The 20,911-nt window shown below is 42.2% G+C and overlaps 1 protein-coding gene and 1 long non-coding RNA gene across 5 annotated transcripts; both read left to right on the top strand.

The window, feature by feature from the left end:
• The first annotated feature begins 1,996 nt into the window (after positions 1–1,996).
• LOC110537649 (heterogeneous nuclear ribonucleoprotein L) lies at positions 1,997–11,576 on the top strand. 4 transcript variants are annotated; one of them, XM_090192552.1, is made up of 14 exons: positions 1,997–2,916; positions 4,168–4,286; positions 4,419–4,656; positions 4,769–4,856; positions 5,173–5,267; positions 5,380–5,452; positions 9,072–9,107; positions 9,421–9,489; positions 9,587–9,870; positions 10,023–10,144; positions 10,270–10,471; positions 10,593–10,650; positions 10,773–10,868; positions 11,221–11,576. In XM_090192552.1, the coding sequence occupies exons 1-14, from the start codon at positions 2,836–2,838 to the stop codon at positions 11,277–11,279; spliced, it is 1,620 nt and encodes a 539-aa protein (XP_090048678.1). In that variant the 5' UTR covers positions 1,997–2,835; the 3' UTR covers positions 11,280–11,576. The 4 variants fall into 4 exon arrangements, with proteins under 4 accessions (XP_090048678.1, XP_090048676.1, XP_090048677.1 ...); XM_090192550.1 differs by having other exon boundaries at positions 10,773–10,916; XM_090192551.1 differs by having other exon boundaries at positions 10,593–10,653; positions 10,764–10,868.
• Positions 11,577–16,660: 5,084 nt separating this feature from the next.
• Positions 16,661–19,704, top strand: LOC149979190 (uncharacterized). Its single transcript, XR_016484801.1, has 2 exons — positions 16,661–16,935; positions 19,064–19,704. It is a non-coding gene; the product is annotated as an uncharacterized LOC149979190 (long non-coding RNA).
• Positions 19,705–20,911: the final 1,207 nt, after the last annotated feature.

Below are 20,911 nucleotides of genomic sequence, written 5' to 3'. Positions count from 1 at the left end.
GGAGGACAAAGAATGCTGAGTTGCATCCAAAGAACACCATACCTACTGTGAAGCATGGGGGTGGAAACATCATGCTTTGGGGCTGTTTTTCTGCAAAGGGAACAGGACGACTGATCCGTGTAAAGGAAAGAATGAATGGGGCCATGTATCGTGAGATTTTGAGTGAAAACCTCCTTCCATCAGCAAGGGCATTGAAGATGAAACATGGCTAGGTCTTTCAGCATGACAATGATCCCAAACACACCACACGGGCAACGAAGGAGTGGCTTCGTAAGAAGCATTTCAAGGTCCTGGAGTGGCCAGTCTCCAGATCTCAACCCCATAGAAAATCTTTGGAGAGTTGAAAGTCTGTGTTGCCCAGCAACAGCCCCAAAACATCACTGCTCTAGAGGAGATCTGCATGGAGGAATGGGCCAAAATACCAGCAACAGTGTGTGAAAACCTTGTGAAGACTTACAGAAAACGTTTGACCTCTGTCATTGCCAACAAAGGGTATATAACAAAGTATTGAGATAAATGTTTGTAATTGACCAAATACTTATTTTTCACCATAATTTGCAAATAAATTCATTAAAAATACTACAATGTGATTTTTTGGAGAAAGAAATGTCTCATTTTGTCTGTCATAGTTGAAGTGTACCTATGATGAAAAGACCTCTCATCTTTTTAAGTGGGAGAACTTGCACAATTGGTGGCTGACTAAATACTTTTTTGCCCCACTGTATGTAAACTGATGGAAAGATGATTGTCAATAAATTGTGCTATTTCCTGGAGCACAGAGGTTTATAGAGTCATTGTCAAAGTGGTTTCTGTAAAGGTAGACCTACCCTGGATGTATTAGTCAAGGTGAGCAAATAAGTGTAAAAAAAAAAGAAAAACTATGGTCACGAAAGAAGTAAGGGTGTGAGGTTATTTAACTGGGTTTTGGCCTTCTATTTAATTGTTCCTTTCGAGTTCAAATGGGACACAGTGTATATGATGATTTTGGAGTTGACAATGTGTTGTGAAATATGTTGTAAAAATGTATTGTAATGTTTATAAAATTGTATATATCTGCCTTAATTTTTCTGGACCCCAGAAAGAGTAGGGATTTAAATGATCCGTGGCAAAGTCTTACTGTATGTTCTTCTCAAAGATGAAAATGGCTGATAAACAGTTGTTTTGTATGAACAGCCTATGGGTAGGGTTTCTACATTCAAATATGTGTGTTTATGGTTCAAATATATATATATACCATTTACCATTTAAAAAAATCAACAATATAAGAGTTATATATTGGAAAGACAAGAGACAACAAAAATACTATTTACACACTATTCATACATATTCATATTCTTATATACAGTTCAATTAGATCTTTAGAAAGAGATGATGTGATATAATGTATTTTTTAAAGCTTGCTTTTTGCCTGAGTAACCTCTGGTGGCAAATCATTCCACAATGCATGGCTCTATACATAACTGAGTGATGCATTAAATCTGTTTTTGGTTTGGGTACAGTGAAGAAACCCATAGTGGTGTGTCTGGTGGGGTATGTATGTCTGTTTGAAGTGTATGCAAATAGATTATACAAGTGGTTATGCATTTTCAACAAACAAATGTTTATTAAAAAGACAAGAAGAGAACAAGTCAAATTCTCTTCAACCCTCAACTCTCCAACCATGTGATGGCAGGCTATGTAAATTCATAACAAGTGAGTTTTTTCAATAACAAATTATGATCAATAACTTCAAAGGCTGCACTGAAATCTAACAATACAGTTCAAACTATTATCTTATTATCCATTTATTTTAGACAATCATCAGTCATCTGAGTCGGTGCAATACAAGTAGTACACGATTAGATATTAGGGTTTAGTTTCTCTAGTGTTTGGTTCTTAAAACATTTAAACCGGGTGTACACAACATGACCATCAAAATCCTAAAGTCACTGAGCCTCTCACATTAAACGACCGTATTTCCTGTATTTTTTTGTTGTCTTGCCAACACTAAAAGATGTGGCACAGACGGGGATGACACACTACAACGTTCTTCGCTTGGTCGTGAGGATTGTCGATTGCACGTTGTCTCGCTAAAACAATGATGTGATACGATTTAACGTAGCTACAACGAGCTGTGGATCAAAGCAGCCTCATTAACGTTTTCAGTCAGACATTTACGCTTGCCACACAGAGTTGAAATGTATAGTCAACATTTTGAATTGAATAACATTGCTTGTGCACTTCAGAGCTGTAACGATTTGATGCGTTGGTTATTTTATTTTTTATTTAACTATGCAAGTCAGTTAAGAACAAATTCTTATTTACAATGACGGCCTACCCCTACCAAACCGGGACGATGCTGAGTTAATTGTGCGCCGCCCTATGGAACTCCCAATCACGGCCGGATATGATACAGGCTGGATTCGAACCAGGGACTGTAGTGATGCCTCATGCACTGAGTGCCTTAGACCGCTGCACTGGCCTCTTCTCTGGCAAGCTCTCTTTGACTTTTTCTGATCGCCGTTTTCAAAACTTGTCGTTGTACATCTCACTCCACAAGATCCTTGCAGATTTTTGTCCGATAAAATCAAACATGTTTGAAACTACGGGGAATCTGCGCCTGCTCACAATCAGAGATCGGAAGCCCTCTGATTGCGTCTTTGACCCGCTCACATTTAACGAGCGTCGGTGACGGCCGCCCGTCCCGAGTAGGCAACAACATGGTGATTTTGTCTCCGATCTTAAAAATCGGGGCAATATCGTGTAGTGTACTCCCGGTGACAAAACACTCCAGTACAGTAGGTGGCGGCACACACTTATAATGTTTGCCATAATATTCTAGAAGAAGAAGACAACATGGCTGCTGCAGCAGGTCGCTATTACAACGAGGGTGGCAGAGCAACGAAAAGACAGAAAACCGAAGACGGGATGACGACGGTAAGTATTGACTGGCGACTTCGTTGGGGATGAAAAGTGCATGCATCAGTAAAACATTTCCTACCCCCAGCATTTTGGAACTTCGAGTGTGCAACAACATGAATGCTGAACACTAGCTAGCCTGAGCCAGACGGAACTAGCTAACGTTAGCTGAAGGTAACTAGCTAGCCGCACAACCGGTATTTTTTTTCTAGCTAAACTAGTTAGCTATGTATTTCTCCAGTTTTGTAAACGGTATTTAACGTAGCCAACATTGCTATCTTGCGTAATTGTATCGTCGAAGATGTACGGCTAATGAGGATAGTAGGTGTTAGCTAACTAGGTTCCGAACGTTAGTTAGCGTTGTATGATGGAGGTTAGTTTAGTCACCATATCCAAGCGGGAATACTTGGTGACAATTTAATTCATTTTGTGGGGTGGGTATAATTTGTGGAACGTTCCAACAGGAATCTGTTCCAAAAACTTCGTAAATAACAAGGTTGCCAACAAACAACGCAGACAAAGTTGTAAAGCGGCCGAATAAGATACCGGGTAGGGAGTGTGCTTTTTCAAAGTTTTTCACTCACCACGTTTATTCCGAAAAATGTCTGTCCTCACTGGTAACCTATGGACAAACATGAAGCATAAGCTACGTAGTGAGTTATGCCTATTCGGCAGCGAGTTAGCAAGGTGAATTGATCGTGCAATTTTGTATGCGTTGTTTGTTGAATAAACGTTGTGAGTGGAAAAACTCAACAAAATTGCCCACTCCTTACCTGGTATCTTATTCTGCCGATATACAACTTTATATGCATTGCTTGTTGGTAACTTTATTTACAACGTTTTTGGGACAGATTCCTGTTGGAACGTTCCACAAATTATACCCACCCCGTTTTGTGCACTTGTTTCCGAGTATTTTCTACCTAACTTTAAGTTAGTTAGCCAGCTAACAATCCCCAGGCTGACATCCATCCTACTCCCTTATACACGGGATTGGCTTTTCAAGAAGATCAGGCACTTTATACAAAGCCCACCACCCTTTAAATTGTGTTTATGATTTGGTGTTCTATTTAGTACACACTTTGCTTGCCAACCCCATCATTGTTTACTTTAGCTAGCTTGGATTTGTGTTGTACTCTTGGGTGGTTCCTGTGTCGCTCTGTCATCAATACAGGTTGGTTTTAATTGGTAACATACACCCTGGGGATGTCTTTATTGCATTGGTAATCTGTACTGGTTTTCTCTAATCAACTTTTTGGTCTTGTTTGTAAGGAGGGCTATGATGACCCCCATAAAACACTCCCTTCCCCAGTGGTCCACATCAGGGGCCTTGTCGATGGCATCATGGAGGCAGATCTAGTGGAAGCCCTGCAGGAGTTTGGGACCATAAGGTAATTATCCTTTTCTTTGACCAAATTTTTATTTTGCACCATTCCAAATTCATTGGTGAAGTATTTTGTTCCTGTATGTTTATCATGCAGTGCATAGAAACCAAATTATTCCATCTTCCATTCTCTTCACAGTTATGTGGTCATGATGCCCAAGAAGCGCCAGGCCCTGGTGGAGTACGAGGACATGAATGGATCCTGCAATGCTGTGACCTATGCAGCCGAGAACCAGGTCTACATTGCCGGGCACCCCGCCTTCATCAACTACTCCACCAGCCAGAAGATCTCCCGGCCCGGAGACCCAGACGACTCGCGCAGCGTCAATAACGTGCTGCTGCTCACCATCATGAACCCTATCTACCCCATCACCTCGGTAACACACCCACTATTATGCAAGGCAGCTGTTTCGTTGCCATGACAAGGCACAATTGTTTGGCTCCCTGCATTGGGTTGTTAGTCATACCATTTGTCTCTTTGCTCTGCAGGATGTGCTGTACACAGTCTGTAACAACTGTGGGCCCGTCCAAAGGATTGTCATCTTCAGGAAGAATGGCGTTCAGGCCATGGTGGAATATCCTTTGCTCAAAATCTTATATTGTTGAAAATGTCGTATCGTGCCGGGGATCTCGTCACCACACACAGGTTCACATTCTCCACTGTGCATGCCACACGACATTACTTCACGCCACAGTTAAAGCTCCTGTCAGCACCACTGACTGTTGTCATTTGCAAGTGGTGGCTAGTAAATATTTGTGCTTGACATAGATCTAATTGTGTATCAAGTGCTCATTGTTTTGTAAATAGAGCTTTGAATTACAAGAGAAACATAATGTGGAAAGGAGGCATAGTATGCATTTATTACCCATAGTTTCCTTGACTTCCCATACATTTGATGCTGTACAAAGTGCCCAGAGGGCGAAAGCCTCTCTAAATGGGGCAGACATCTACTCTGGCTGCTGCACACTGAAGATTGAGTATGCCAAGGTGAGTGGTTACATTCTTATCGTCAATTGTCCATCTAAACACTAAGGTAATTTCACTGAAGGAACACTGCAATGGGCAAAATAATCAAATGCTCAAATGTCTCTCTTTACAGCCAACCCGCCTCAACGTGTTCAAAAATGACCAGGACACCTGGGACTACACAAACCCCAACCCGAGTGGCCACGGTAAAATAAACACAGCCCCGCATCCCTCCCCATCCCCTTCTCTCTTCCCCTCCTGCTCTTATGGCATTGTGGGATGGGTAGGGTCCCAGGCCTCCGGGCGTAGTGCCTTTGAACGCCCTGCTCCATGGTGACTTTGGCCATGATGAGCAGTGATGCGGGTGAGGCACTACTTCTGTGACGCATCACGCTCTCTCACAACATGACAGACAGTAAGGGCACAAGGAGTGACCTCGAGGGGTAGCCATTTTGCAGCACATGCTCCTGCACTGTGAATCGTCTGCATCTCAGACCACTGCATGCATTCTTGGCTAAACTGATGAATGCCTCGTTATGTCACAATTGAAGCACCTAGGTTCTCGTCACACAGGTTCACATTCCCCGCAGTGTGTGTCACACCTCACTCCCTCACGTCAAGCTCCTGTCTGCACCCAAGCACCGTGTTACACCCTAGGTGTCTTGCTTGGAATGCCCCTGCACCCATTAATCTCAAAACCATATTGGAGATTTTTTTTGTTGTTGAAAAATAACACTTATGGTTCTTTTTTTAGTTTGACCAATCATGGCTAAAGTCAGGTTTGGCATTAAAATCTGTTCCTTGAGGCTAAAGTGTCAGTAGGTTTTTGTTCCAGACAGTGTGTGTTAGCAACCTCTGACCCTGTAGCTCGCATGGACCAGCTTTCCCTGCCTTTGGGGTGGCCTTTAATTAAAATGTTTATTTCATTAGGAATCTCTATGGTAACATTGCAGAGGCAAGTGTTAAAGGAATCCATGGTAGTCCTGGAACTTTCAAGAAGTCCAGTTTACGACCTGTCAATCAGTTGTTCATTCGGACTATTTGTGGATGGCAGTTTTGAATCTAGGCAGGGTTTCTTGTGGCCTTCTCTCCATTTGTAATGGTGTGCTGCCATGAGTGCCAAAATAAAATCATGGTGTTCCAGTAATGTATGAAGCTTGGTAGATACATTAATCTAACATTGCTCTCTTAGTTCAACCTCTTACAGCAGATAGTATTTGCCATCCAATGGGACACAGTGAAATTGCAGTATGCCATTTGCCTTGCTTCTAGCTGTATGCCCTGATCCCTTTATGCAAAAGGGAACACATTTCTATTTAAGGTGTTAGTCCATTTGACTATCAGATTCTCATATTTTAGCCACGATGCGTTTTGGTCTTAGTAGTTTCATCCACACCATGGCCACATCTTCATTTCAGACATTTGACACTCAGGAGGTGTAAGAGAGAAAAAATACCGGCAGTGTTTAGACAGCCCCTGTTAATGTGCAGGTGTTAAGTGCGACCGGCGCTGCTCCTCGTGTCCTCACTGTGCACAGTCATACAGACTCACCTAAAGCCCTAAGCAGACACATGCTGTAGCTTAAGACACATCAGCTACAACAGCACCCACCCACAGGCATTCCAAACCAACCAGTTCCTCGGTTAACATCGGACACAATGGGGGCAGCAGACACTGGAATTCACACAACCTGATTTTCTTCCTAATCCAAATTTCCACCACTACTCTCTCCACTTCTGCAAGGAAAACCATGTTCCTCTTTTTATCCCACTTTTGGTTTGGGGAAAATAGCCGTCCTGTTTTGATCATGGTGAGGGCCTGAGACTCCCAAGAGTCTGTGAGCAGACACCCAGCATTATCCACCACCACAGACTGATCTGATAGATTGATATCCATCCATCCTCCTCTTACAAGTACAGCATATCCCATCTCCAGAACGCTGAAGATCTCACCTATTGACACAACACATTTTGTTTGATGGGGGCAGGAGTCTGGTGTGTGGCCGATAAGGCCACTCCTCCCAGCCCTCGGGATCCGACTGTCAGACACCAACCACTAAGCGAGCAACAGAGGAGTTTTCAAAACACACTTAACAGCCCGAGAAGGGAACAGATGACACTACATACTGAGACAATATACAGAGGCAGCGGGAACACTTTTTCTCAAACTACCCCTATGCCGTCCCGTCTCTTGACTTGGGCGTGGGCTTCCTTTTGATATCACTCTCCCCTCTTGTGCTGAACAAAACACCACCGAGCTGAATACTCATGGCAACAACACACCAAGTTGAATCGCCATGACAACACACCACCATGCAGACAATGCCATTCCAGATGATTTTACTGCCAAGCACTAGATGCCTCACTTCGCCATTGGGGGGACCACATCCATTGTACAAAAAAAACAAGCAGCACACTGTGCGGCCCCTTACATGAGAAGACGCACTGCACAAACCCAAACTGGGACCACGAAGACACAAGCATCAAACACCCGCCAAGCATACAAGCACAGAGGCAAACTGATAGAAACCTCAGCATTTCCCAAACTTCTCTCTGCATTGATGGACTTGGGTGCTCTGTTTTTTTCCCTTGTACCCTCCCCCTCTTCTCTCTGTGCTGTTCTTGTGTTGATTCTACTACGTTGTTTTTTCCCTTTCTGAACTGGCCTGTAGTGATGCCTCTTAACGCCTCCCGTGTGATGCAGGTTTGGCTCTGTGTCTGACGACAAGACACGCCTCAAACGGTGCAAATGTCCTCTGGCTTTGCGGTCAAAGCACGGTAAGCTGGAAATGTGCCTCAAATGGCAACACTTAAAAACAAAGCAACCAACTTGGAGCGAAGCGTGGAAGATTGGTGTATACTCTTTCTCTGGTGGGGAAATGTGGAAACAGTGAGTTGAAGCTGGAGTCACAGGTTTGGTGGGTGGGATCCTCACTGACCAGCCTTCTGCATCCTGTGTTCTCCGTGTCTGGTGCTGTAAGTACATGTAAAGAGACGTGACTGACCAGGTGATAGAGAATGATTGAAATGTAAATGTCTGCTTGTTGTGATTGACTTTGTCAACCCCATTTGTAAATCGTTGACTTATCAAATTAGTTCTGGAATCTCCTCACTGAGATTGCTGCTAGTGCTCAGTAGGCTATCCTCTGTATTATTGCTTTAGAAATGTGTTGTCTCACAGCAACTTCTATGAAAAGGGGAAGAAGGAATTGAATTTCTAGTCTCATATTTTGATGCAGACCACTGTTAGATGTATAAGTTAAAGTAGTTTCTAAAATCACAATTCACTGGACATTTGAGGAAATGTCTCTGTGGTTGTTGCTCCATATTATAGCTAGCCAATGTAATATATTCACTCACACGTATACAATTCTAGGCCATGTTTTTGTCAAATGCTTTTCAGACTGTTGTCCATGGGTGGGGTGCTATGCATTTGTCAGGCTATGAAACTCAAGTCCTGCTAGAATCAAATAAACATTAAGCTTAGCTACTAAGTGATATTCAATGTATTATTAGTGCTATATCACATTACTACTAACTGGGGAAAAGGGCTGCTCCTTTTAACCAATGTAATGACTGTACATTTTAATAGAATTGTTCTGATTTATAAAAAAATAAAACAAATCTTAATACATGTAGCCCGTTAATGTTTGAATTAGTTTATTTGTCAGGTGGTTCTAGTTTTTCCTAGATGTCATTTTATGTTTTGCAACATGTTACTGATTAAATGTTAATTTGATATTCTTGCTTTTGGTTAAACTATAAACAAATATTCAAGTTTGTACATGATTTGTTTTGGTTTTGACATGTGTATGTACCTGCACAGATGCTGACGCTGAAGGCAATTGGAACAATTCACAAGGTGTGTGTGAGTTCGTATGATAATGATTGAGCAATAATGGAATACATTAGTGTGACTCTGTTCCATTCGCTATGCTGCTGTTAAATCCTCATACAAATCTCCAGTATGTTACATTTTGTTTTAGTTATGGTAACAAATGGTATGAGGGCCTGCATAAGCTTGTAACGTATGGTTTTAAGACAGTAAATATTTTAACCCAGCTTCTCGTGCATGTTAATCACAACACTGCCCCATAGCTTGTAGCTGTGCCTCTTTTGATACACTGTCAAATCAGCATTCAGTGGCTAACTTTATTGCTATTTCTTGCTCTCAGATCCCAATGCCAACCCCAACAAGCGTGCGAGGCCGCCAGCTCTACTAGGAGACCACCCTCCAGAGTATGGTAAGTATAGGAGTTGGGATGTCTAGAAGGACTCCAGTGACTATTTTAATCGGTTTGCCCAGTAACCACCACTCTGTCTATCCATTCCTCTCACAAGGCGGGCCGACTGGTGCTTATCACGGCTACCATGATGAAAGTGGCTACGGGCCCCCTCCTCCTCACTATGAGGGCGGGCGCCGCATGGGGCCTCCGATGGGAGGGCGTGGCCGCGGACGTGGTGGAAGCTACGGGGGACCTGGGTACGGACATGGCCCACCTCCCCCCGGTGACTACACCGCCCACGCTGACTCCCCTGTTGTCATGGTGTACGGCCTGGAGCCCGCGAAGATCAATGCCGACAAGGTCTTCAACGTCTTCTGTCTCTACGGCAATGTGGAGCGGGTGAGTCCAGACAGGGGAGCAGTGTATTATTGAGGCAGAGGTTATAGACTGTTCTTGTTGGGGGTATAGACTGGTGAAAAATCTGTTCTGTGGCCATGCTGGAGGTGGGTAGTAGGATAGTGTTTCTGAACCCTGTCCCCCTTCGTCCTCAGGTGAAGTTCATGAAGAGTAAGCCGGGGGCAGCCATGGTGGAGATGGGCGACTGCTACGCTGTGGACCGTGCCATCAGCCACCTCAACAACAACTTCCTGTTTGGACAGAAGCTCAACGTCTGGTCAGTGCTGCTTTCAAACTCTGCATGCACATTGACATCCAAAGAAACTGACTAGTAACAGACGCCTCACAGGTTTGTGGTGTTAATGTACACTCATACTAGTGTTGTCCATCCACCGTCCACAGTGTGTCCAAGCAGCAGGCCATCATGCCTGGTCAGTCCTATGAACTGGAGGACGGCTCCAGCAGCTTTAAGGACTTCCACGGCTCCCGCAACAACCGCTTCACCTCCCCGGAGCAGGCGGCAAAGAACCGCATCCAGCATCCCAGCAATGTCTTGCACTTCTTCAACGGGCAGCCCGACATCTCCGTGGAGGTCTTCAATGGGGTAAGACAACTGGAGAGGATTCGGGGGCTGTGAGCTTTGGATTGGGTTGTTGGTTTTCTTGGAGATTTGAATGTTACAAGTTTACTTACCTGGTTTGTGTGTGGGGGGCTGATCCTTTCAGGTCTGTGAGGAACTTGGTGTGAAGAACCCATCCAGCATCAAACTCTTCACTGGAAAGAGTGAGTGATATGAACTTTATTTGCATGAATATCTGGTCTTTAAATTCGAGTGAATTCCCATGGGTCAGGTGTTGCAGTGTCAATAAATTAGAATGTGTGTCTCGCCTCGGGTGGCGCGACAGGTGAGAGGAGCTCATCCGGGCTGCTGGAGTGGGAGTCTATAAACGATTCCATGGAGGCTCTGGCCATGATGAACCACTACCAGATGAAGAACCCCAGTAAGTACTCCGACTGCGATAACAACACCACCGCTAATGATACCAACGGTGAGCAAATACACTAGTCTGTCCTTCAGGAGTGACTTTCCCAAAAACATGATCATCTTCAGCGCTGAGATCACCTTAAGGCCAGGATTCATTCAAAGCCACGGTACTACCCTACCGACTATGTTCGCAGAGATCAAATTCATGGTAAACGCTGCAGATTTTGGCTCAAGTGTAAATGTAGGAACTATGATCTTAATGCTAAAGATTCTTTGTTTTTGGGAATCCACCCCAGACTAGTTAATGTATTATTCCAGACTGACACAAGCTTTCCAGTTGGCTAACCTCCCCCTCCCCTTTCTTCCAGGTGGTCCGTACCCTTACACACTGAAGCTGTGTTTCTCAACTGCGCAGCATGCCAACTAGAAAGAACTCTGACCCCCCCCCACAAATCTGTAATGCTCTGTGTCCATGCATAGTGTATTTTGCATTCACATCTTCACTACAAGTCCCCTGTATGAATCAGAAACAAAATGTATGAGACCGACAAGTGTTTTCCTTTAACTTAAGTGCTAATATTGCGGACAGGATTTTGTACCAGTGAGTGTATTGTTTGATGTAGAATTATTATTTTTTTGACTTATTGTTGAATTTGATTTGTTCTGTACATTAGACCTTGGAAAAAAGAACCGCTCCTATTCTGAAATAAAAATTCCATGTTAATACGGCCTGTCTGTTTTTAATAAAGTGAATGGTGAACTATAGGGCTGTGATCTTTTCAGTTAGTAGATATAAGGCCTTAAACAGGTTCTTCAATCCTGGACCACAGCAGGTATACACAATGAAGCAGAAGAGGATTCCTACTACGGTGGCCAGGGTCATCTGGAGGAAGGAAACAACAGTACTGAAAGGGAAGATATGTCATGATTTGTGGTTATATTCTATTTGAGTCCAAGGGTGCATCCCAAATGGCACCCTATTTAGTGCACTACTTTTGACTAGAGCAAGTTGTGCACTGAATAGGGTACTGTTTAATTTATCAATTTAACCATTTTGAAAAATGAGCACACAACTTGTAAAAGATATGCAAATAAGAAAAATCAGGATTGCAAACACTGTATGGATGTTAAAGATATAACTATTTGGAACAACCCAGTGACCAGACTTACCAGCACGTAGAACAGGCCTCTGGTGTGGTCCAACGGGAATCCATGCATGTGGAGTATAAACCACAATGCATAGTCACAGTATGTACTCTAATTCATACCCCTAAAGAATGTAAGGCCATGTCCAATTAACATACAATCAGATTTTGAGTGCACACTTTCTGAGAAAGTAGAACCTATACACATGTAACACTTGACCCTTACTTGTTTGAGACTTTGACAAAGTAAGTCTGGTGCTTCCAGGATCTGTGCCGCCATGTTGACACGGAGCGTTTCCCCTGACACATCCAACTGCACCACACCAGCCAGTGATCAGTATGTAGCCTGTTAGTGCTGTATAGCCAACTCAAGGTTTGATATTGACAAAGACCACATGAGTTCAGGCTATACAGCTCAAACAGGACCAGGGTAGAAACTATGCCAAGACTAAAGATGCACCTTAGTACAGTCAGGAATTCACAGCATTACACAGACGAGAGTGAAAGACTGGGAAGAGTATACTGATTATATGGAGTGTTACCAAATCTTGTTTGTAGTGCCATGCATGACCACAAATCCTTCCTCAGTGACATTGACATTTGTCCATGTCTTCAAACATCCAAACCAGTGTCCTCTGGGATAGACAGAGAAACCAGGGGGAGTCCAACAAATATGCATCTCTATTGGTAGCATATATCACACCAACCTTGTTCTAATATACTAAAAGTATACATTTGGGTCCTCCTGTGTGTTTTCCAGTGCAACTCCGTCACCTGTAGTTGAGGCTGTTGTAGTTCAGCAGCACCTCTTGAGTGTAGAGGCAGATGTGATCTTTCAAGTAAGCTCCTCCACCTAGCTGTAGTGTAACAAATAGAGACGGTATTATATCAAGCCATGGGCAGCGATTCATTCATGTATACATTTTATTTTTCAGTAAAGAAAAGCAGGACAAGAGATGAGATTGATGTCCTCGAGAAAAGATAGAACACTGCAGACAGATACAAAACAGAGGACATGTAGAGGGCCACAGTGGTAGTAGATCAGTTCAGATTTAGGTTAATGGTCAAAACTTGTCTTTGCAAAATGTAACCATTTCAAAACAGGCTTTGTTCAAGGTCATAGTTTCACAGTCTTTGTAGTAGAAGCATGATGGGGTTGGGGTAGTTACAATAGCCCTTGTTGCAGGCACACTGCTCCAGGGTGGTGGTGATGTCAAATGCCAGGCAGTTGCCAGGAAGGCAGCCGATGTAGATGAGTACCCTGTGCAGCCCTTGAGTGCTGGTGCAAAGCAAAGGGAATATATTTGTGTCCTTTAAAAAAGCTAAAATTATCCCATTATCCCAATGGGACTCAAAGGGAATACCCTGAAATCTCAGACTTCAGTACGCTAAAAACAACTGGGAACTCGGAAGGAAATGAGCTCTGACTTGGAAAAATCGTTTTGAACGGTCATCCAACTCAGAATTCCAATTTGAGAACTCTGACTTTTTGACCTAAAGATCACTGACATCATGATTTGACTTTGTATTTATCAGTTCCCAGTTGTCTTGAATGCACCATAAAACTCATGGTAGGCTACTCTTCGCCATCTCATATCTGTGTGAAGCTGGATTCAGTGCTCTCGTTTGCAATAAAACCAAATATCAATCTAAGTTGGATGTGACAGCAGAGATGAGTTGCGCACTGTCGACCACGCCCCATGACTTTGAGAAGCTCCGACACGACATGCATCAAGTACACTAATATCATTAGTGGTGGTGAGATAGGAGACATTATGTCAGACCAATTTTCAATTGACTGCCTCACATTAAAAGTATGTGATGGTGAGTTGAGAAGATAATCAGAAATGCTGTTTTTCAATTGACTGCCATAGCCCCAAATATGGGGGGGAATCGCAAGAATTTTCAGATATCAAAATGTGGTCGTGGACCAAAAAGGTTTGGGAACACCTGGCGTAAACTGTTTGACCTGTGTGGCTCAGTTGGTAGAGCATTGTGCTTGCAACGCTAGCATCGTGGCCCGTGGGTTCAATTGCCGCTGGGGCCACCAATAAGAAAATGGATTCATGCTCTGGATAAAAACATCTGCTAAATCACATATATTATTATATTACATTGAGCGTTTAGAAGTGCCAGTGAACAACAAAAAATATGTGAAGATGAAACTCTTTGTCAAATGATGTTCCCCCTGGAAAATGTGTCAGAGAAGCATGTTGTAGGTTGTAAAAGAAAAGTGGTGGTGAAAAAGTGAAGAACATACTGAGGTATCTAAAGCTTGGTTTATGCATGCATTACCTTATATAACATGGCTGTAGTGGTTGTCGGACGATTCAGCCAAAAGCCAGATGTAGTTGTCACAACACATGACGTAAAACATCACAGAAATACCAACAGAATGCTCTTGAACAGTTTATTAGTATTTTGAAATTATTTTCACCGGTGTAAGAACTGGGTTAAAACAGCATTTGTTTTCTTTCAAATACTTTGAGTGTTTGAGCGTGCCTGGAGTGCAAGATGGCTCAACAAACACAGATGAAGAATTTCAAAGAACTGTTATGGAAATTCTAACCAGAAAGGAAGATAGACTGTAGATTCTTCAAACAACAACCTTTTATTATAAGAATTGCAATTCCGGAGCAGTTAACAATCACTCAAAAGGTGCAGAGTTAAGAGCCCAGTGAACAAGAGTTGGGTCTCAGCTTTTATAACCTTTGTCTACATGGCAGTTTAGCAGGTGTGTGAGATCATGATGGGAACATAGCGATCAAACAAGTGATAATATCAGTTGTGTTACTCCTTTCTGCTGATAGAATTGTCACTGCTGCTCAAGCTAGCCCCTGTTTTCTTCATATCTCCACACAGCTGTGCGCTTGAAACATACAAAAAGAACAGGATGGATCAAAAACTGATCACTCTCAGACAGCCCTTTGTCTTTAGCCGCATGACTAAGTTACTCAGAAACAAGAGACGAAAAACACTGGCTTCTTCTTACATGAGAGAAACAGACAGTGGACATGTACAGGTTTAAATCTCATTCAGTGCATGAGCATAACAGAGTTTGTATTTGTTCCACCATATTCCTCCCCTTTGAGACTAAACTCAACCTAATATAAAATTACAAGTAAGCATGGAAGTAATAATTCATAATGTAAGAGTGATTGTACAGCATTGTCAGGCAGCCAGGCTCTACAATAGCCTGCCATTCCTGTGAGTGTTAACATACAGTCAAAGGTTTGGACACACCAACTCATGCCAAGAGTGTGCAAATCTGTCATCATGGCAAAGGGTGGATACTTTGAAGAATCTCAACTATAAAATATATTTAGATTTTTTCAACACCTTTTTGGTTACTACATGATTCCATATGTGTTGTTTCATAGTTTTGATGTTGTCACTATTATTCTACAATGTAGAAAATAGTAAATTTAAAGAAAATACCTTGAAAGTCTGTATGTTGTTTTGTAACTGGCTGTGGTACAGATAGAATTGCAGCCAAATGTTCTCGACCTAATTTTCTACCTTTTGATGTAATGTCATGTCCTAGATACTTAACGGATTGAGACACAAGCTGCAGATTGTTCTTAGAAACTTTGTGGACATTTTCAGCAAGTGACACTGACAGAGCTATGGTGTCGACTTCGCATGCTTGTTGGTTTTCAGAACACAGTAACAGGTCGTCGACATACTGTATTAAATACTCCCAGCAGGGGGTATGAAATCTTCTAAATCTAAAATGGTCCAAGCCCAACGCTTGTTTAAAAATGTAAACGCAAATCAGAGCTGTGATTCTGGAGCGACGGGAATGCTAAAGAAAGCATTAGCCATATCAACAACTAAAAACCATTTACCAAACGTCGGCACGGCAGATAGTACTGTAACAAGGTTTGACACAACAGGTGCCCTTGCTCGAACAGAATCATTAATTAATATGGCTGCGATCCCCGTACAGGGATCAACATCAGGGGAAATTTCAGAGTGACAACTAAAAATACAACGTCGTAACATTAAACATTCTTGAAAATGCAAGTGTCTTACATCTTTCAAAAGATTAGGATCTTGGTAATCAAACTATGTTTTCCGATTTAAAATAGCTATTACAGAGAACAAATACCATGCTTTTGTTTGAGAAGAGCAATCAACAACAAAAACATTTTTCGCCATGACAGTTTTTACACATTCACATCTGAAGGTAAAATTATGAATTACATTCTGATATCTTGCTCTTATTTCTCTTCCTGAGGGTCCCAGTGATCAAATGAAGTGCCGTTTTCTTTGATAAAATCAATTTTTATACCCTAAATTGAAACATTTTGTAACCCGTTTGTGCCGTGAATTCCATCTCTATACATTTTTTTACGGAGCATTCGACGTAATTACACACGGTAAACAATCGTTTATCTAGTCATGGTTGGTTTCAGTGCATTCCTCTGGATGTTTGCAACACAGCCAAAATCATTGTTTTTTTTTGCGGGGAGTATTGACCGAAGTGAACTGATTTGTAGACAACGAGACCTTGCGCAACAATAATTTTAGCGAAGCTTCATTGATTGACTGTATTTCTGCCCAATGACCACTGATCTTCTTGAAATCTAGCTGGGTAGATAGCCAATGAGCTGAGGTAAACGCCAGTATGTAATGGTTTTGGGTTGGACCACCATTCCTTGTTTGTAAATGCACGCGTAAGGAACTCCATTCTCGCCTTGACTATCAGAGGAGTTGCTGTGACGCTTGTTACACGCAGCAGTATTTAGTAAAGTTGTATTTTCAATGATTTCATTGAAGACATCATGGTGAATAAATCAGGAAAAGCGAAGTCAAAGTCTAAAGTGAAAAAGTGAAAGTGAGACAGATTTTTTTGTTTGAGGAATCTTTGAGTGTTATGATTCAAGCAGGAACTGAGGAGCTGTTTCTGCAAGGACAGGACAGACTTCTGGACGGGTAAGTGCTAATGCCGTTTTATGAAATATAAATATGTATATATTTTTTTTCTTTCTTCCCCCCCAAAATATATATATATATATATATATATTTTGCAATTTGCAATGAAATGTGTGGTTTGTTTGTGTGTGTGTGTGTGTGTGTGTATGTGTGTGTGTGTGTGTGTGTGTGTATACATGTATATATATATATATATATATATATATATATATATATATATACAGTGCCTTGCGAAAGTATTCGGCCCCATTGAACTTTGCGACCTTTTGCCACATTTCAGGCTTCAAACATAAAGATATAAAACTGTATTTTTTTTGTGAAGAATCAACAACAAGTGGGACACAATCATGAAGTGGAACGACATTTATTGGATATTTCAAACTTTTTTAACAAATCAAAAACTGAAAAATTGGGCGTGCAAAATTATTTAGCCCCCTTAAGTTAATACTTTGTAGCGCCACCTTTTGCTGCGATTAAAGCTGTAAGTCGCTTGGGGTATGTCTCTATCAGTTTTGCACATCGAGAGACTGAAATGTTTTCACATTCCTCCTTGCAAAACAGCTCGAGCTCAGTGAGGTTGGATGGAGAGCATTTGTGAACAGCAGTTTTCAGTTCTTTCCACAGATTCTCGATTGGATTCAGGTCTGGACTTTGACTTGGCCATTCTAACACCTGGATATGTTTATTTTTGAACCATTCCATTGTAGATTTTGCTTTATGTTTTGGATCATTGTCTTGCTGGAAGACAAATCTCCGTCCCAGTCTCAGGTCTTTTGCAGACTCCATCAGGTTTTCTTCCAGAATGGTCCTGTATTTGGCTCCATCCATCTTCCCATCAATTTTAACCATCTTCCCTGTCCCTGCTGAAGAAAAGCAGGCCCAAACCATGATGCTGCCACCACCATGTTTGACAGTGGGGATGGTGTGTTCAGCTGTGTTGCTTTTACGCCAAACATAACGTTTTGCATTGTTGCCAAAAAGTTCAATTTTGGTTTCATCTGACCAGAGCACCTTCTTCCACATGTTTGGTGTGTCTCCCAGGTGGCTTGTGGCAAACTTTAAACAACACTTTTTATGGATATCTTTAAGAAATGGCTTTCTTCTTGCCACTCTTCCATAAAGGCCAGATTTGTGCAATATACGACTGATTGTTGTCCTATGGACAGAGTCTCCCACCTCAGCTGTAGATCTCTGCAGTTCATCCAGAGTGATCATGGACCTCTTGGCTGCATCTCTGATCAGTCTTCTCCTTGTATGAGCTGAAAGTTTAGAGGGACGGCCAGGTCTTGGTAGATTGCAGTGGTCTGATACTCCTTCCATTTCAATATTATCGCTTGCACAGTGCTCCTTGGGATGTTTAAAGCTTGGGAAATATTTTTGTATCCAAATCCGGCTTTAAACTTCTTCACAACAGTATCTCGGACCTGCCTGGTGTGTTCCTTGTTCTTCATGATGCTCTCTGCGCTTTTAACGGACCTCTGAGACTATCACAGTGCAGGTGCATTTATACGGAGACTTGATTACACACAGGTGGATTGTATTTATCATCATTAGTCATTTAGGTCAACATTGGATCATTCAGAGATCCTCACTGAACTTCTGGAGAGAGTTTGCTGCACTGAAAGTAAAGGGGCTGAATAATTTTGCACGCCCAATTTTTCAGTTTTTGATTTGTTAAAAAAGTTTGAAATATCCAATAAATGTCGTTCCACTTCATGATTGTGTCCCACTTGTTGTTGATTCTTCACAAAAAAATACAGTTTTATATCTTTATGTTTGAAGCCTGAAATGTGGCAAAAGGTCGCAAAGTTCAAGGGGGCCGAATACTTTCGCAAGGCCCTGTATGTCAGATATATATATTTTCAATTTTTTTATTCAAATGGAATGGAGTAGAACAGCAAACACACACATGGCCACTGCGCCTGCTACTCCTCTCCATTTCCATATGAAATAGCCATTGGGTGCTGTTCAGGGGAGGGCAGGCCCACAACAATGGCCAGAGTTGAATGGAACAGCACTTCACCTTAGTGACGGTTCCCTCTGCTCTATACAATACATATCTGTTTATTTTATGTGATGATAAAAGGCTCATACAATACAAATATTTTTTTAATGTTTTCTTTCACAGTGATAGCGACTCCGACTGGGAGCCCCCAGTGCCAAGCTGCCCGCTCTACCTCTGCCCGCTCTACCTCTGCCCCCTCTACTCCTGCCTCCAGTGGTGTTCATATGCCACAGTTCATTACTGCAGGCATGACTGTGCCTCAGGGCCAAAAGGGCACAGCATGGAGGCGTCGTTGTGTTCTGTGTCGCATGAACTGCACCACTTGTTCAGTTTGCCTCTGCTTTACATCAGAAAGAGACTGCTATGGGACATGGCACAGGCAGCAAAATATTGTGTAGAGGACTTCCAAAGGGTGTACTGTTTTAAAAAAATAATTGTTTTCTAACTTTTTTTGTGAGTTGTTGTTAGAATTGCTTTTTGACATGTTGTATATAGTTATTTGCACTATTGTATATAGTTATAGCTCATTTCACCAATTCGGCCACTTGGGTACATTTGGGCAACTTGTGTGGGACACCTGGGTGACTTCATGCTAAATGTCACGTAGCTCACCCATTCCTGAAGTTATCAGTCTGAAACTTTGCACACCTACAGTTGCCCTTGTGTGTTATCCATCAAAATTATTTCCAGCATCCTATCTGACTGTGTGGCTATTCTAGTACATGTGAAAGATGATACTACAACAATAAAAAACAGAAAACTTATGCTCTTTCTTTCTCTTTTCTTCCACCAGATCTACTGTGTTATATTATCCTACATTCAATTAACATTTCCACAAACTTCAGAATGTTTCCATTCAAATGATACAAAGAATATGCATATCCTTGCCTCTGGGGCTGAGCTACAGGCAGTTAGATTAAGGTACGTCTTCAGGCGGAAATTGAGAACAAGGGATGCAGCCATAAGAGGTTTGAACTGGTCTAAGATCTTAAATAAAACGGCAATCACTCGAGGATTTCCGGACGGGAAGGAGTGTCTGTTACAGGGAGTGGCTGGACAAGGCACAATATCGCTTTCTACCAATAAAGCATGAACAGGGGTAATTCCCCCGCAATGTCTCCTAACTCAGAGGATACTGGGCTCGGCCGTTTCTGTGTGCTCTCAGGTGTGACGTAAGCGGTTCCACCCTCCTCATTTGCCCAATGTCAAACTTATCTTTAGCCCACAGAGAGTCTGGGAGACCAGCCAACAAGGGTGATTCAGTCTCAAAATAAACCACCTGTTTAGTTGGTTTCACATCAAGGCCATGGACACCTCGTTGAGCAGGTGCATTCCAAAAGAATGGCACACAATGTACAGTGCCTTCAGAAAGTATTCAGACCCTGTGACTTTTTCCACATTTTGTTATGTTACAGCCTTATTGTATAATTGATGAAATCAAATAAAACAACTCAGCAATCTACAGACAATATCCCATAATGACAAAGTGAAAACAGGTTTCTAGAAAGTTTTGCAAATGTTTAAAAAAATAAAAAACAGAAATACCTTATTTACATAAGTATTCAGACCCTTTGCTTTGAAATTCGAAATTGAGCTCAGGTGCATCCTGTTTCCATTGATCATCCTTGAAATGTTGCTACAACTTGATTGGAGTCCACCTGTGGTGAATTCAATTGATTGGACACGATTTGGAAAGGCATACACATGTCTATATAAGGTTTTACAGTTGACAGTGCATGTCAGAGCAAAAAATCAAGCCATGAGTTTGAAGAAATTGTCTGTAGAGCTCTGAGACAAGATTGTGTCGATGCACAGATCTGGGGAAGGGTACCAAAAAATGCCTGCAGCATTAAAGGTCCCAGTGGCCTCCTTCATTTTTAAATGGAAGAAGTTTGGAACCTCCAAGACTCTTCCTAGAGCTGACCGCCTGGCCAAACAGCAATCAGGGGAGAAGGGTCTTGGTCAGGGAGG

Source organism: Oncorhynchus mykiss, chromosome 12 (assembly GCF_057628025.1).
Source record: "Oncorhynchus mykiss isolate SJ-2025 chromosome 12, ASM5762802v1, whole genome shotgun sequence".
Taxonomy (NCBI): domain Eukaryota; kingdom Metazoa; phylum Chordata; class Actinopteri; order Salmoniformes; family Salmonidae; genus Oncorhynchus; species Oncorhynchus mykiss.
Note: the sequence above shows the minus strand (reverse complement) of the source record. Positions and strands in the feature narration are given on the sequence as shown.

Coding starts and splice junctions, on each gene's coding strand:
- LOC110537649 (XM_090192549.1), top strand. CDS start 2,836: ATGGCTGCTGCAGCAGGTCGCTATTACAACGAGGGTGGCAGAGCAACG. Junction 4,857..5,172: donor CGTTCAGGCCATGGTGGAAT/ATCCTTTGCTCA, acceptor CTTCCCATACAT/TTGATGCTGTACAAAGTGCC. Junction 10,917..11,220: donor CACCGCTAATGATACCAACG/GTGAGCAAATAC, acceptor CCTTTCTTCCAG/GTGGTCCGTACCCTTACACA.